Below are 16,703 nucleotides of genomic sequence, written 5' to 3'. Positions count from 1 at the left end.
AGATTTTCCAAGTTTTGTGAGGAATTTGATGTTAGCACGTTGTTCTGCATTAGCACTCAGCATTATTCCGACGGAGCTCAGAAACACGATCCGCTTCTAACAATGGTCGCGGCCAGACTAACCGATGCACGTGAATGAAACTTTGTGTGACGGTAGAGGGAAGTCCAAGGGTCAATGCCCTACCCTCCTCTTCGTCAATGACGTGGCCGGAAATGAGTCATAAAAGTAATCCGGTTTCTTTATTGCCACACCTTGTATAGTTACTCTCTACAAACTGCACAGCAAAATTATGAAATATAATATTTGGAAGACATGCAGCAATAAATGATTTATCTTACCATGTTTTCCTGTGCTTTAAGCTCCTTACTAGATTTCACCAGTCGGGTAACCAAAGCTTTGAAAACACTAGCCATTATTTGACCCTCAATACCACGAGTGCCCCCACCACCAAGGCCAGCTCCAAAATTGGTTGCATAGCCTCCCTGAGATACAACATCAGGTGATTTGCTGCAGCTACGCTTCTGATCTGTGAAAATGAAGCCATAAAAAGATAATGAGAAAATTTTTAGTGCTGAAAATTTGAGAGATTCTTCATTGCCACTTAGTGCAAGTGAATTCATACCATGGAAATAATGTGAACGCACACATAATACTTGTATTCTGTAAGGAGTGTTTATCTTTTAAAGTATACAGTTGTATGTCATTTCCAAAGAAGATAAAATACAACTGGAGTTCTATAGAATAATAGAATAGAAAAATATATAAAGAGAAGGAAAAGAAAGATATTTGAGATCTAAGGGTCTTACAGTTCTGAATATTAATAAGACTACACCATGAAGTCTGGTAGACAAGCACCAATACTTTATTCCTCTACCCTGAGGATATAGACAGCAGGTACCTCCGAAGTGTTGGTGCCTAACTACCAGACTACACAGCTACACATCTCAGAAGACAGCAGTCTTAGGAAAGATATTTAAGAGACTTCCTCATAAGAACCATCTACAATCAGTCATCTCAAATTCTTGGATCACATTCATATCTTTAAAAAACGCCTTTCAAATCTGAAATTATTGGATTGAATAATTCACAAAATTAGTACAGCAAAATCCCAATTTGAGAATTCTTGATATAACCATTTCCAAATTTTGTGTTAATTTTTATGGTCCCACCCAAAGCCCCATATAAAGTAAAGTTGTCCCTGCACTTTACTAATTAAACACTATGCCAAGAAGTCATATTGAAGGAGTGGATGTATAGATCCACATTTTCTTGACTCAGCACTAGCTGCAGGTGAGTGGTCAGCTTCACGCCACGGCTGCTTTACCCCAAGGGAAAGAGTCCCCAGTATCCATTGGATAGGAGGTTGGGTGGACCTCAGAGCCAGTCTGGATGTGAAGAGAAAATTCTTGGCCCCAATGGGACTCAAACTCAGACTCCTCGGTTTTCCAATCTGTAGCTAGTCTCTATACTGACTATGCTACAAACAACCAATAACAATTTGGTGTTTCTCATCTTACAGTTTTGCCCAAATTTACTGAACAAAAATCCAGGCCCTAAATAAACCATATCTGCCTGAATGGAAGCTAGCTTCCCTCTATTTTAAGACTTAAGTAATATAGGACTCCCTTCAATCTGAATGCAAACAATATAACAACTATTTTAAAACACTTTAAGCGTTTAGTTGGTTGATATCTCTAAGATGTAGTAAATGTTAACATATGTCATATCATGCTGTTAGCTAAGCAGGTGTGAGAGAAAGTGGGACAAATATATTCCAAGATTAGGAGCCACATGCTCAAAGAAAAGCCAGAGCTTTGAACCAGATGCTGTGATTCCCATCAAAGAGAATTACAGGTTATGAAAATCAGAATGGGAAAACAAGAACTTTGAAAAATAAGTTGCTGATATAACACTCTAGTGCCTTTCACTGTTCCAAACTGACACATTAAATCACATTTTATGTGCAGAAATATTTTTTGGTGGGGTCATTTTAATACACAACCATCTTCCATTCACATGAATAGAGTATTCATTCATGCATCACTGTTATTTGCTCAAAGAGACTTTGGACCTTCTGCACACAATATGTGGGAGATGTAGGCAAAAGTAACATATAATGTTACATATCTTTATAAAATCAGGGTAGCTGCACAGGTCATTTTAGCCTCACATCAGTGTATTTTGTATGAAGATTTCTCTGAGTTAAAAATTTGTGTGCAAGTTGCATTTAATTATGTAAATCCTGCACATGCATTATAGCTCTACTGTCAAAATTAGAATACAGTCATAAAAAGTAGGAAACTGGGTTTAAATAGCAACTGCTATGCTATCAGGCATATCGAACAATGTTGTCTGATATGTTTAAACTTATGTAACATACACTTGCCAATTTTTGGTTAGATTAAAGCAAATGTGTTTGATTAACTAGTTTTACATTTGATTTCTATGTAAGACCCATTAAGATATTTCTTGATTCAAGTTTCTGAAATCCTGTCTGCAAGCCAAACCTTGAATGGGGATTTCACTATAAACACACAAGATGAAAGATTTTTAAAACTGCATAGGCAAATCATTCTTACTTAATGGTGACAGCAAGGAACTTGGATCCACACAGAATCCAACATATGCATGGAAGAAGTCAAGAATATCAGATATGGTCTGATTGCACATCATCTCATGAAAAAAGCGTGAAAATTGCCTCGGACTTGCACGGTGCAATTTAGAAAGGATATTCTGCCCCTGGGAACGCAGGAATTCTGCAGGTGGACCTCGCTGACCATCAGCACATCCATGTGGACAACCCAAATGTTTGAAAACCCTGATAAAAAATAACAAAAAATATGCTCACAATTATTAATTCATTATGTAATGCAATTATTGTCAAAATTTCAAATGATATGATTTTATGTTATATTCTGAAACTATGGCATGAAATAGTAAAATTTCATATTACATTGACAATCAAATATTACTAGCTCTTGCATTACTTTCTCTGGCAATATACAGCTGCTATGTGGCAATTATGATAGTACTGCTAATAATGTCATGTGTTGGGTAGGTCACACAACAAATAACTTCACGCTGATCTGGATCTAGCGAATTTATTGCACATTCACTCTTACATTTACACAGTTTACAGTTCCACAACTACTGCCATCAGCAGTATCACAATTACTTCTCCTGCTTCCAATCACTCCAGCAAATGCTAGACTGCAAGTGGCTGGTTACTCCGTCTCACTGACAAATACTCCTGTTACGTAGCTTCCACACTGACAACACAGAAAACAGTTACGTGATAGCTACCACTGTTGTGTAACGTCATGTTTACCAATTGCCTAGCAACAGTCACTGCACAGGCTCCCCTGTTGGGCGATGCCATGTTTATAAAGGCGTTGCTGGGCAATGCTGCATAGCAAAGAGCGCACTTCGGCTCGGCTTGGCTCAGCACGGACAAACACCTCTTTTCTTACTTTTGCATAGCCTCATTTCCACTGATTCGTAACTTGGCAACCAACCATTTATCAAAGGTCTCTCTTCATGGTAACTTGTTCCACCTCCCGTTGCCCAGCACCGGTTAGACATGTCACAATAATATGAAAGTTCTATAACACAGCAACAATTCTAAAGGGCCGTGATGCTGATATATTGCATTTAATATTACTGGGTTCCTAGACTTCATCCACCACTTAGTATTCTGAACATGAAACAATGCTTTCAAAACTGGAAATTTTTCCATCCTCAGGTGAAAAGTTGGGGAGGCACCCACTCATACCAGGAAAAGATCCAGTTTCTGAAATACTGTGTTCTGTAAATACTAAATGATAGAAAAACTCCATAAACACAGTAATAGCAAGTGTACAAGGGGGTACCCAAAAATAACCGGAAACGACCTGTTGCACGCGCATGCTTTGTAGTTACGAGTTGTGCTGCTAGGTGGTGTTAGCTGGGGGTCTCCCGCGACTGTTAGTGAGCTAGCGTCAGTCTGAGTTAAGTGGTTTGTCTGTGGTGCTCTGTTGCGTGCGTTCCTGTTTCAACCCTTTGGTGATTAGTGAGATGGCCGACCAGAAGGAACAAAGAGTGTGTGTGAAATTGATGAAGATCGTCGAAAGACCATTGACCAACTTTCTGAGGAAACAAACATCTCATTGAGCACGGTCCAGCGAATTTTAACCGAAGGTTTGCACATGAGACGGGTGTCTGCAAAATTTGTTCCTCGCTTGCTCGGAGATGACCAAAGAGAAAACCGCGTGAATGTTTGCCGCGACTTGAAGAGTGAAGTGCAGTTTTCCCTAACAAAAAGCAAAATTTCACGCACACTCTTTGTTCCTTCTGGTCGGCCATCTCACTAATCGCCAAAGGGTTGAAACAGGAACGCACACAACAGAGCACCACAGACAAACCACTTAACTCAGACTGACGCCAGCTCACTAACAGTCGCGGGAGACCCCCAGATAACACAACCTAGCAGCACAACTCGTAACTACAAAGCATGCGCGTGCAACAGGTCGTTTCCGGTTATTTTTGGGTCCCCCTTCGTACTCTATACTGTGTATCATATAGCCTTATAAAATGCATTGTTTTTAATGTTCAAATGTCTAGACTTATAAGACATACAATAGTGCAGAAAATAATTTTACACAAAGTAAAATAACTTTTTATCACAAATCTGTGTGAACATGGGAATATATTTTTAATTACCGTCATACTTATGACTTTCAACTTTGACATAAAATATATTTGTTAAGAACTGTGTAAAATTAAAAACACTCTTTTTATTTTTCTAAACAAAGGAAATATAAAAAATCATATGTTTCCAGTAACAATTTTATTTACTTTTACTCTGCTTTATATTTGTCGTTTCTTAAGTCACTGGTCTGGCTTACAAAACCATTTGTTTCAGTTAACTATAAAACCATATCACCATATAATATAAAGTGGTTAAGTAATCGAAAAAATGTTAAGAGTAAAGTAAAATTTGAAAATACAAACTTTAAAATAACAATCTTATAGCTACAGATTGTCTGTTTGGTGATTTGTTTATTTAAAATAACAATCACTCACATTTACAAATTTTATACTCATACAAATGGTTCATCACAAATCCTTTTAATAAGTTAGGCACAACCAAAATTAAGCTATATGTATACTTAGTGTTAAAGTGATTTATTGTGCGAAACTACTCTATGTAGTAATATTTCAAAAGTCCAGCACAATTTTCAATTAATTCTTCACAAGTAATATAATTATGCAGAACTAAAAGAAGAGAACCTTGTGAAAAGTAAAAATAACTCTATATGGGACTAAATTCTTTAGCATATTTTAGCGGAAGCCCTTCTCAATTCCCTGTACATTTCAATGTGTATATCAGATCACACATTATATTGAAGATACAAACCTGATTACACAGCTCATAATAAGACTGTGAGGAGTCTGAAGTCGTGCAGTCCCCTTCTGACTTCCACCAGAAAGCTTGCTCGGCTCCTTCTCAGTGGGAGGGGAAACATATTCTGCCTCCTTGGATTCTTTACAACTACCATGATGAGAAATATGATTACTGTGTCCATGACCAGACACCAAAACACAAACATTACGGTTTATTCCTCCAGAAGAAGAAACCTCGTGACGGAGACATTGTTTCAGTATGCCCATATCCATTAGTAACTCCACAAGATTAAGAATCACCTCACACACCCTTAGTGTACAGCACAAACTGTCTCGGACAGCTGCAGAATGAACTGCCTGAAACAACACATATCTTGAATGATGTGAGTTTGACACATTAAAATATCATATAACTTCTTACTACTGTACTGTAACTATAAAATGTTCCAAAAATTTCCGTGTTCATCCTTCAAAAGATAATCTCCATGATACTGAATCAATACTGGAGCCCATATGATAATTGTGTGCATATAACACACACATCCATGATTAAATTATTATATTAAATATTATTTTCTATTAAATACAACAGAGCTATAATTCTGTGTTTCCATCAGTGTAATTACATTTCCACACCACTGGAAATTTTCTAAGGTTCACACCAGGCAGCAATTTGCACAGGGCTTTCAACCTTCTGTATATATATGATTACACATATAACAAAATCATGCAAGCAACAAACAGAAGTCATACAAAATCACAAGAATTAACATGTTCACAGCATAGGACAAGGTGGAGACAGACACACAGAATCTAAGGGGCTTAAAGTTGGTGGCAGTCAAGCTTATGACCATTCCAGTGACTAAGCTACCTTTGTAGCATAATATAAGTAAGAGAGACATGATCTGTTTTGCAAAGCCTGGACTGAGAGAGGACTGGTATATATGAACAAAGACGAATCTTCAGTAACATGCTATATGTGCAATACATACACTTGACAAAGGCAAAGCATATTCATAAGAGACCTCTTGCCAGGATTATGACTGCAAGGGTTGAGGCAAATAAAAATCTGGTTGTGATCCTCATGGGGCTTGGCACCAAGATGAACTGACTGCCAATAAACCACCAGTCATAAAGTATCCCTTGACTCTGACTTTAACTGGTAGCCCTAACTAGAATCACTGAAATCTGAATGTCAAGCCATCATGAATACATACCCAGAAGCAGCTTTGGTAGTTCAACAAGTATATAAAGTACTTGGTGACAAGGAGAAATTTACTGCACGCACACCAGCTAATGTAGGGGAAAGATCTGATTCGACCTGTACTGTCAATAGTGCAGTGGAGAGCAGAGCAAATTTTTATAAAGGCCTAGATGGGAAGCCGCTTCTTAACACTCCTCATAGCATGCACACGGTAAAACTGAATGAACTGAAGGCTTTCCTGAAACTGAGCATACAGGCAAGGCAAAGTGATGTAGTGAAAAATCCTGAGTGGAATTAAAAGGCCCAGGATGACAACTTCGAGGAAATAAAGAGATGCAAGAAGCATATCTCTAATAATACCTCACAGGCAGAGAAGAAAGTGACTAAACAAGTCCAAACATCCACAACTGTCAAGCAGCCTCGATAATCAGGGTTAACTCACAACCTTTTCTTGCCTCTCAGAACTACTAATAAGGACATGCAGACTGCTGAAGCAAGAGAACACACTACCAGACAGAAGCCTCCCAGAAAACATAGTATGCCACCACCAATAATGATGACTTATAACACAAAACTCATTCTACTCCAGAGTGACTTAAAATATCATACCAAAATGGAGTACGGGTTCTGAAATAGACAAAATTGAACCTGTATCATAAAAAAGAAACAGCAGACTATTCAGTCATGAAATCCTACCTGGAGTAAAATAATCTCCACTGTTTTACATTCTCCCCAGTCAGGGTAACTCTGACCATTAAGGTCATATATTACAGGTAATAATGATGCCATCTTCATGTGAGGTTGGTTGAACAACGGCTGTGTCTCTGTTGGGGGTGCATCATGGGCCAGGGATGTGTTGGATCACAGCTTTGGGACACCTCCTCATGGCCATGCCAGGCAACATTAGTCTCGGGGTCTAGATCAGTATTATTGCATATGTGGAAGTGAGAGTAGTTGTATAAATGTGTTGCATACATGAAAGTAAGAGTACTTTTATAATTGTGTGCTGTATTCTTTATTCCTTGGGCATCTTAAATATTCTCTCCAAGCTGTGGACTGGCTCACAACCAACGCGTAGACTAAACAAATGTGTGTGTGGTCTCCTCCCTTCCCACATACATGTATGTGAGGTGGTCAGAACCCAGACTGACTGGGGTACAAGGGTAGAACGGAGCTTGGAGGTGAGGGCGAGAGAGAAACTGGTTCGAGTTGTCACAAGGGTTAGACAAGCAGGACTGTGGCCTCACCCCTTGTAGGGAATATTTAAAGTGCCCGCCTAATTCTATTTCATCAAGCATTCATTATTCTTACAGTATAGCACTGCTAAATCCAATTGCCTGTTGTTGTCTGTTCTATGAATAGCACGGGGGAGGGGAGAGTGTGCACACATGCGCACATGTGCGTGTGTGTATGTGTGTGTGTGTGTGTGTGTGTGAAGTATTGGAAAACAGATTTGTAACAGTGCTAAGAAAAAGAGTGCGAAAAGCTGAAGGAATCCCAATTGGGAAACCGCCAGCGGGAAGTGTAGAACTTCCAGTCAGGATTCTATGCCCCACGGATGCTGTAGCAGCAGGCAGTTCGGGAACGAGGGTCAATCCAGATTGGAGAAGTGGCAACGGGAGTACCGTAGTGTGGCCTAGTCCATAGCACTGTGGTTAGACTACACGGCAGGCTCCAACATGCTGCAAGCGATCTACACGGCAGGCGTACAGAGAACTTCAGAAAGGGCGAGTGCTTGCTCAATCCATGCCTAACCTGTATCCAAATGTAGATACTGAGGCTGTAAACACAGACAGCAGTACTGCCATTATGGCAGAATACGTCGGAATCAGTGAAGCTTTAAAGCTTGTAACTCCTTTCAAGGGTGAAAGAAGGGAAGTTCTTGCTTTTATAGTGAATGTAGACACAGCATTTGAAGTTACTGACCCCAGGAACTCAACCACTTTGTATAAGTTTCTTTTAACAAGGATTAGCAGAGAGACAAGAACTGCGATTGCTCATAAGAACTTTGAATAATGGGGAGAATTCAGAGAATTCCTAAAGAACACATATACTGAGAAACAAGCGCTGGATTACCACGCTAATCAGTTGTTCTGTATCAAGCAAACTAAGGGGGGGAGTGTGTCTGACTGGATCCAGCATATTCAATAACTGGGATACAAATTTAGAGAAGCTGCTTTGCAAGACTGCGGGCAACTAAGGGGGAGAGTGCGTCTGACTGGATCCAGCATACTCTGAAACTGGGATCCAAATTTAGAAAAGCTGCTTTGCAAGACTGCTAGCAACAAAGGGGGAGAGTGTGTCTGATTGGATCCATCGTATTCAGAAACCGGGATCCAAATTTAGAAAAGCTGCTTTGCAAGACTGCGAGCAACAAAGGGGGAGAGTGTGTCTGACTGGATCTAGCATATTCAGAAACTGGGATCCAAATTTAGAGAAGCTGCTTTGCAAAACTGGGAGCAACTAAGGGGGAGAGTGTGTCTGACTGGATCCAGCATATTCCGAAGCTGGGATCCAAATTTAGAGAAGCTGCTTTGCAATACTGCAAACAAGAGGAGAGGCCCGGATTCTGAACTCTGTTAGAAAGGTTAAGAAATATTTGCTCCGTGCAGGGTCTGTACTCAGACAGAATATAAGCAATTGTAAGGAGTCAAAATCACAACAATTTTGACAAAATAACCAAAACAGCCTTAGAAGAGGAAACTCCTAAAAGTAAGAAAGTAAAGGTATCCCCTTAACAGGCTGTGGAGGTTGTGAGATGTTGGGGCTCCCACATTTTCTAGACAATCGGCTCACAGATGGTGGTAAGGTTGTCAGTCTTAGGCGCTGGCCACCCTTTACCCCCAGGTATATTCCTGGTACTCATTTCTGTTAGAGGCTGGGTCGACTTCAGGGCCATAGTGAAGCTGCAAGTATTAGGTCAATTGAAAAAATCCACCTCATCGGGATTCTGCCCTGCGACCTTCCGGCTTGTAGCATAGTACTTCAACCAATCCTATAATTTCAAAGACTGAGAGGTACAAAGGTTCAAACATGAGTTTGAATAATCTGAAATGCAGTAATTGTGGCAGGCACAATCACGTAACGAATGGGTGTTTTCTTAAGGGCAAGATGGACATAAGGGTCAATAAGATTTCTGCAAGGCATGGAAGTCGAGGGCCCAGCCAGGAAATAATATGTTATAACTGTTTGGAAAAGGGGCACATAGCTCAGGAATGTACAAGACCTAGGAAAAGGGCAGATAGACTGAAAGTTACTGAAGGGAAATATAGGATTAACAGTTCAGGAAATGAATCACAACCATCGGGAAATGGCAGCCAACCGATGGTTCAGTCTACTCAGTAGTCTGCATAGGAAGGAATGATTGTGAATTCCTCAAGCTAAGAGTGAACATTAGCAAGACAGGTGAGTTACTGTTGCTCATATACTCAGGAGCTGACTTAAGTGTCCTCAAGGGAGAGAAATTGACAGGTTCAACAGAATATGATCTAGAAAGAAAAGTAAGGGTGAAAAGCGTAAGTGGATCCCTGACAGAAACACACGGGGCAATAGAGGCTGAGATCAACCTCGAGAATAATTCAAGAACGCACGAGTTTCAGTTAGTAAACAAGCAGACAGATATTCCATGTGACGGGATATTAGGAAGGGATTTCTTTCAAAATGCAAAAGCACAAATATGTTATGTGTTAAGCTAAATGGGTAGATGATCAAGATGGTGAATGCTAACAAAACAGAAATCGCGAAGGCAGAAAGGACGCAAGAAACCAGGAACATAATCCTACCACGGAGATCCAAATGTGTTGTCAAGCTACCAGTGAAGGAAGGGTAGCCATTAGTGGGGATCCTAGACAAATGCGAACTTCAAGAATGAATTTTTATGGCAGGGTCATTAACCGAAGTGACAGATGGCTATTTGATAACTAGCATTTTAAATACAAATGACGAGGAGGCAGAAATTCAGGAGCCGTTACTGGAACTAAACGAAATCAAAACAGTACAGAATTCCACAGGAGCAACTGAAGAAAAGCAAAAGGATAGGGAAAGGAGAATCTTGGAACACTGCTCACTGCTTGGTAAACCTGAGTATCACTGAAATACTGGGATACAACAGTATGACTAGCTGGGGCTGGTGACTAAGCTCCCATAAAGGCCAATGGTGTATTTCACAATTGGAGCCTCCCATATGGCAGCATTATGACTCTCAAGTACTACTAAGGTTTGCCCAGGATGAATGCAGGAGAACACTCATATGGGGGTAGCTCCAGCTACTTGAGCTGTCTCCCTGGAGTACTGATAAAGTGCCGCAAGCCTTCAGGCTCAACACTTTAAAACGGTTTAACCAATCCATGTGGAGGGGTGGGAATGTGGGGTGATCTACTAACCCTAGGGGCGATTCCTTCATGTGGTTTACTTTAGTCACAACCACATGGCTAACTAGCAACACACTCTCACTAATCACCTGGGATTCTCCCCTCCCCCCGAACATGCACTATAGGTCCTGAAGGCTTGTTAGTGTCTATTCACAACAGGGCCAAACCAACTAAGCCCAAGGTGTGAGGCATCATGCCTAAGGCTGTGTGGCACTGGGGTGGAACTTAGCCAGTGAACTGAACATGTCTATGGCTGAGGTATTCTTTGATATCGAAAAAGCCTTTGATAAAACATGGCACCCTGGTTTATTATATAAGTTGTACAAACTAAATTTTTGACTGATTTAATCAAGCTCTTCCCCTTCCCCCCGGCCCCAGTGGGCCTAGACCTAACTCCATGAACTTCTCCGTTCAATTCGGTTTTTCTAGATCTTACACATACGGTAGGACTCCTTGGGTGGGTATTCAGCTCATCACAAGGACTCTACCTGTACACAGAAAAATGCACACACACAAATTAAACATCCATGCCCTGAGTGGGATTCGAACCCACGATCCTGGTTTCCAAGCAAGCGAAGACAGTACATGCCTTAGACCACTCGGGTACCGTGACCAGCAATCAAGCTCATTAGCTCCTTTCTATCCAAGAGAAAATTCACAGTTTCTGTTGAAGGAGAAATATCTATGCCCCAAGTTTCCATCCTATTCTAAATGACACGCCCCATAACCAGGTGTTTACCTGGTCCTCTTTGCCGATGATACTTGGATGTCTACCACGGATTGCAAAGAGGGTTACATCCTCAGAAAGCTGCAGCACCGTCTTAATCCACCTGAGATGTAGTGTAAGTGCTGGAGCATTAAAATCACTGAAGATAAAGCTCAGGCTGTCTACTTCTCTCATAGAAGTAGACAATCTGAGGGGCACCTCACATTTCACGGACGTAACATACCCTTCGTGAATCAGTTAAAAGACCTCGGTGTAATCTTGCATATAGAAATGACCGAGGCCAAGGCCTTCAGAGCATTGACTACAGTCTATTCCCAATTCAAAAGTGAGCTTTCAAGCGCTTAATATTAAACTAGCCCTCCATAAAATACTAATTAGATCAGTGATGACTTATTTTCGGCAGATACCAAATATTTTAAATTGCAGCACTTGCAAAACAAGTTTCTCTGCAACACTGGTAAATTTCAAAGGTCCACACTGGTCCGCGAGTTGCACATGGCTTTCTAAGTACCATATATTTATGAGTACATAATGAAACTGTGCAGGCAAATAGCAGAGGCCATACAAAGTCATGAAAATACAAATGTTCGCAGCATCAGAAAACGCGAAGACCAACATATAAAATAATAGATGGTTAAGGATGGAGGTGGTCAAGTGTATGACCATTCAAGTGACTAGTCAGCCATTGCAACATGAGCTACACGAGTTAGAGCATGAACTGCTGTGCTTAGCCTAGACTGACAGAGGCCTTGTGTATACTGTATTACAGTTATATGTAAAACTGTAAGTTGTGGGTATACACAAGGAATCTGACTCTTAACAATTGACTGACTATGTAGATTGCTGACATATAAATTTCTATGTATGGAATATGTGTACTACTATTACCACAGTAAACGACACCCATCCTCTCATCAGAGAGGGCACCTCACGTCCAAAAAGTGGCAACTCTCTGAGAGTAACAAATATCGGTTTTGGGCCTCAGATGGGGCTTGACACCAAGTCTCACTGACCGAATGACTGTCATAATGAAACTTTGCCTCTGAAGACTCCAAGACAGACTGGAAAGTCTAAAGGCTCCCACAGCCATCAGAGAGTAAAATATGATCACTTGTTCTGTGGGTCTCCTAACCAAGTATGTGTTGGTGAGGACCAGTAGTAGCCCTAATTTGACTCAGAACCATAAATCACTATGCTGGCAAGAGCCAGCAGCAATTTAACATCCAGCAACCAAGTAAGTCAGTCTTCAGTCGGCAATTGGTGAGTGCAGTTCGTGAACTGTAAGTGCACAGTTGGCCATGAAGAACCTCTGTTGTTATTAGCCATAACCTAGCAACGCATAGTGAAGATGGTAACCAAGCAACAATCAATGAAGACTAAAACAGAGGAGACTTAGTAATTACAGTAGTGACTTGCGAAATGTGTAGATCAGCAGTAATGTTATAATTATTTGTAGTTACGAGCTATAAGGTTTCAGTAAATTCAATTACCAATCCAAACCCCAGGAGTTTGGATAGTGTAGTTGGTACAGCGACTGGCTATGTGCTGGATGACCGAGGGATCGGAATTCAAGTCCCAGTAGGGTCAAGAATTTTCCCTCCTCCAAGTTGTGGAGACTGACTCTGGGATCCACCCAACCTCTATCCAGTAAGTACAGAGGTCTCTTTCCCTGGGGGTAAAGCGGCCGGGGCATGAAATTGACCACTCACCTCCACTTAGTGCTGAGGTCAAGAAAATGTGGACCTATGCAGCCACTCCTCCATATGCCTTCATGGCATAGTGCTTATTTAGTTAAGCACAGGGACAATTTTACCCTTACCTTTACCAAACCAAATCCCATATCTAGTCATCAAAACATGATAATAATATCACGTAACCTAATCTCTGGAGGTGGGCATATGCACGTCTCTCTGGATGCTTCGCACCTTCACCACCACCCCATCTTTGGTTTTTTAATTGTTCTTGGACTGCCCAGCCAGCACTGCCATCCTAATGTTTCCATAATGACTATGCATGAATAAAAGTGTTGTGTAGATTGTGAGGCATGCAGCTGAATTGAGCCCAATCATTAGCTTAGAAACTGGTATGGTGTTCATGCCTGCCGTGAAATACAAGTCTACTGTGAGGAGAAGGTAATGCAGTGGCATACAGTGAAACAGTGGTGGACTAGGCAAGTCAACATTAAGACCTCAAGCAGTTCACTGTATAAATATTACAGAACTTTGTACCTTTGATAGAACTGTTCCATTCATAACAGTGGAAGAGTAACAAGGGATATGAATTCTAAGAGTCAATAAAAATTTCCAACTTGAAAATATCAATAGACTGTGGCAAACAAGACACCCAATATCTCAGATTCTGTAAACATACCTTAAGGACAACTTGATAATCGATATCTCCATCTTTGGTGATGTAACACACAGAACCCTGAGCTTCAGGTATTTCCTCCCCAGCATATGTTATGTTGGAGTCAGTCTGTGAACGAGTGAGACTTGGTTTACGTTCCTGATTTAGTTTCATGCCTTGCAGACTTATGGCATCCAGCTGACTATCAATTGAACCCTGCAATGGAAAAAAAGACCCTCAAATGATTAGATTATATTCCACACATCTGAAAAAGCATACAATCCTTATTATATATGTGCAGATTATTAAGACTGCATGTCTACATTTAAGATTTCTGCTTATTTTGTCCTTTCATTTTTTATACTCTTTTAAATTATTTCAGAGTGTTGAAAACTAACTCATAAATCTTACACCAATGAATTTTTTTTAATAATACTGTTGGGTTTCAGAGTAAGCCCATTGGCTATAACACCAACATATTTCTACACATGTGCCTAATGCCTTGTGCTTGATTCACTTCCGCATTTCAGAAAAATCTTTTCTGTCTACTAGAATGATGGTTGGCTAAGTATGTCTTGCAGTCCTAGTTGAATAGGATTCATTTTGCTTAGACTCCTTGGTTATGCCAAGTTTAGCCCCCACACTTCCAAATATATGAAATACTGTCATGCGAGTGAGGAATATGGTGCAGCATGTCACCTGGATTCTAAAAAAACCGAAATGCCCTTTCACCTTTCTCTTTTGGATCACTCCAAGAAAGCGAAGAGTGGACACATTCGTATTAGCACCCAAACAATCTTGCTCAAAGTTGTAACATGAGTAACAATGTGGTTGCAGGGCAGGAAGCAATTAGTCTCGGTCTCATTCTGTTCTTAGAACTGGTGTACGCTGAATATATGTATATACCCTGTACTATTTTTAGCAGGAAGCTTTTGTGTAATATGGATGTGAGAGAAAGAGATTTTCAAATGAGATCAAGATGAAAATTGGGAAAAATATTTAGAATATTGGCAAGAATGGGAATTTTCTCTGCTAGATCACTTTTTCACAATAATCATACTAAACAGTTTTCTAAGATTTACTATAATATAGTGTTTAATCCTGTTCACATCAGATTGTTTTTAATCAAAAATTTTCATACGTCATTTTATTTAAAAGAATCACGTGTAGTGCTATGGTTTTTTTTACCATCAGCACAAAGAGGGATAGGGATTTTGCTGAAAAGTTGACTCATACTAGTTTTTCCACTCATTGTGATCTGACAGGCTGGGTAGTTATCATGCTGCTAAAAAAGCAAAAACAAAATTCTAGGAGTTCCAGACTGAAAAATTGATGTTAAAATCAATACTTTTCTCTCAATCTGATGTTGAAAATTTGGGACTCAAACATGCCTGGAAAAGTAGTTACAGAATTGTACATATGAAAATAATGAAAATTTAATAACTGTGAAGCAAATAAAGTTCTGATATTTAAAAGTAAAAGGGGCAAGAATGAAAGAGCAGAAAAAATAAAGAAAGAATAAAAAACACAAGAAAAATATTCCAGCTAGTTAGAGAGCTAGTCTGAGAAGGGAAATGACAGACAAGAATGATGCATTTAGAAATTACTACATATGCAACATATGGCAAAGGAACATAGGCATGAATAAAAGCAGATGTTATTGCTGTTCTTGTTCTTGTTGTTGTTACTGTTATTGTTATTTGAGCATGGTATTGCATGATTTAAGAATGAAGAAATACAAAATCCTAAAGATTATTTTGAAACTGAAAATAAAGGGAAAACACCCAAATGGAACAACAAGTCCAACACTAGAATAACATATTACGAAAGATGACACCTAGCTAACAGGAAAACATGGGAGGTAATTGAGGTTCTTTTGGAGAAGACAGACAAATAGAGGTTTAGTTTTTAGAACACCCACATTAAAATAGAAACACTGTGAGAATAAAAGATTTAACAAGAACTTGTTATATGATCATAAACACAGTCATCAGTCATCTTCACATGGTTCCCAGTTCAACCATTCCAATTTCATGTCCTTACATAACATGTGATAAGAGTCACTGAAATAGGAACCGTATGAAGAGCTGGACTGAAGACTGTGTTTGTGTAAATACATCAAGCAGTAAAATAGTGTAACTTACATACTTACTTACTTACTTACTTACTTACTTATGGAACTGAGCCCTTCTTGAGGAGAAGCCAAATCTGCATCTACTCAAGAATTTCCCACCATTTTATGGAACCTGAAGGTTCACTACCGCGTTCACAAGAGCCCTTCACTGGTCCCTATCATGAGCCAGATCAATCCATTCCACACCATCCCATTCTGTCTCTCTAAGATCCATTTTAATATTGTTCACCCACCTATGCTTTGGTCTTCCCAGTGGTCTCTTTCCTTCTGGCTTTCCCACCAATATCCTATATGCATTCCTCTTCTTTCCCATTCGTGCTACATGTCCTGCCCACCTCATCCTCCTTGACTTGATTATTCTAATTATACTTGGCAAAGAGTACAAGTTATGAAGCTCCTCATCATGCAGTTTTCTCCAACCTCCTTTCATTTCATCCATTTTCGGTCCAAATATTCTCCTCAACACCCTGTTCTCAAACACCCTCAGTCTATGTTCCTCCCTTAATGTCAGAGAACAAGTTTCACACCCATACAGAACCA

General features: G+C 40.0%; 1 protein-coding gene across 1 annotated transcript in view; it reads right to left on the bottom strand.

Annotated features, from left to right (window-relative positions):
* The window catches only part of LOC111869153 (protein unc-80 homolog), a gene marked incomplete in the record, with an annotated part of 381,072 nt that overhangs the window by 234,953 nt on the left and 129,416 nt on the right, over positions 1 to 16,703 (bottom strand). The window contains 4 exon segments of the mRNA XM_033753297.1: positions 339 to 526; positions 2,580 to 2,818; positions 5,396 to 5,739; positions 14,054 to 14,245. Coding sequence (XP_033609188.1) covers positions 339 to 526; positions 2,580 to 2,818; positions 5,396 to 5,739; positions 14,054 to 14,245 — 963 coding nt within the window.

This window comes from Cryptotermes secundus, unplaced genomic scaffold (assembly GCF_002891405.2).
Source record: "Cryptotermes secundus unplaced genomic scaffold, Csec_1.0 scaffold821, whole genome shotgun sequence".
Classification (NCBI taxonomy): Eukaryota; Metazoa; Arthropoda; class Insecta; order Blattodea; family Kalotermitidae; genus Cryptotermes; species Cryptotermes secundus.
The sequence above is the reverse complement of the archived record's forward strand: the minus strand, read 5'-3'. Positions and strand labels throughout refer to the sequence as shown.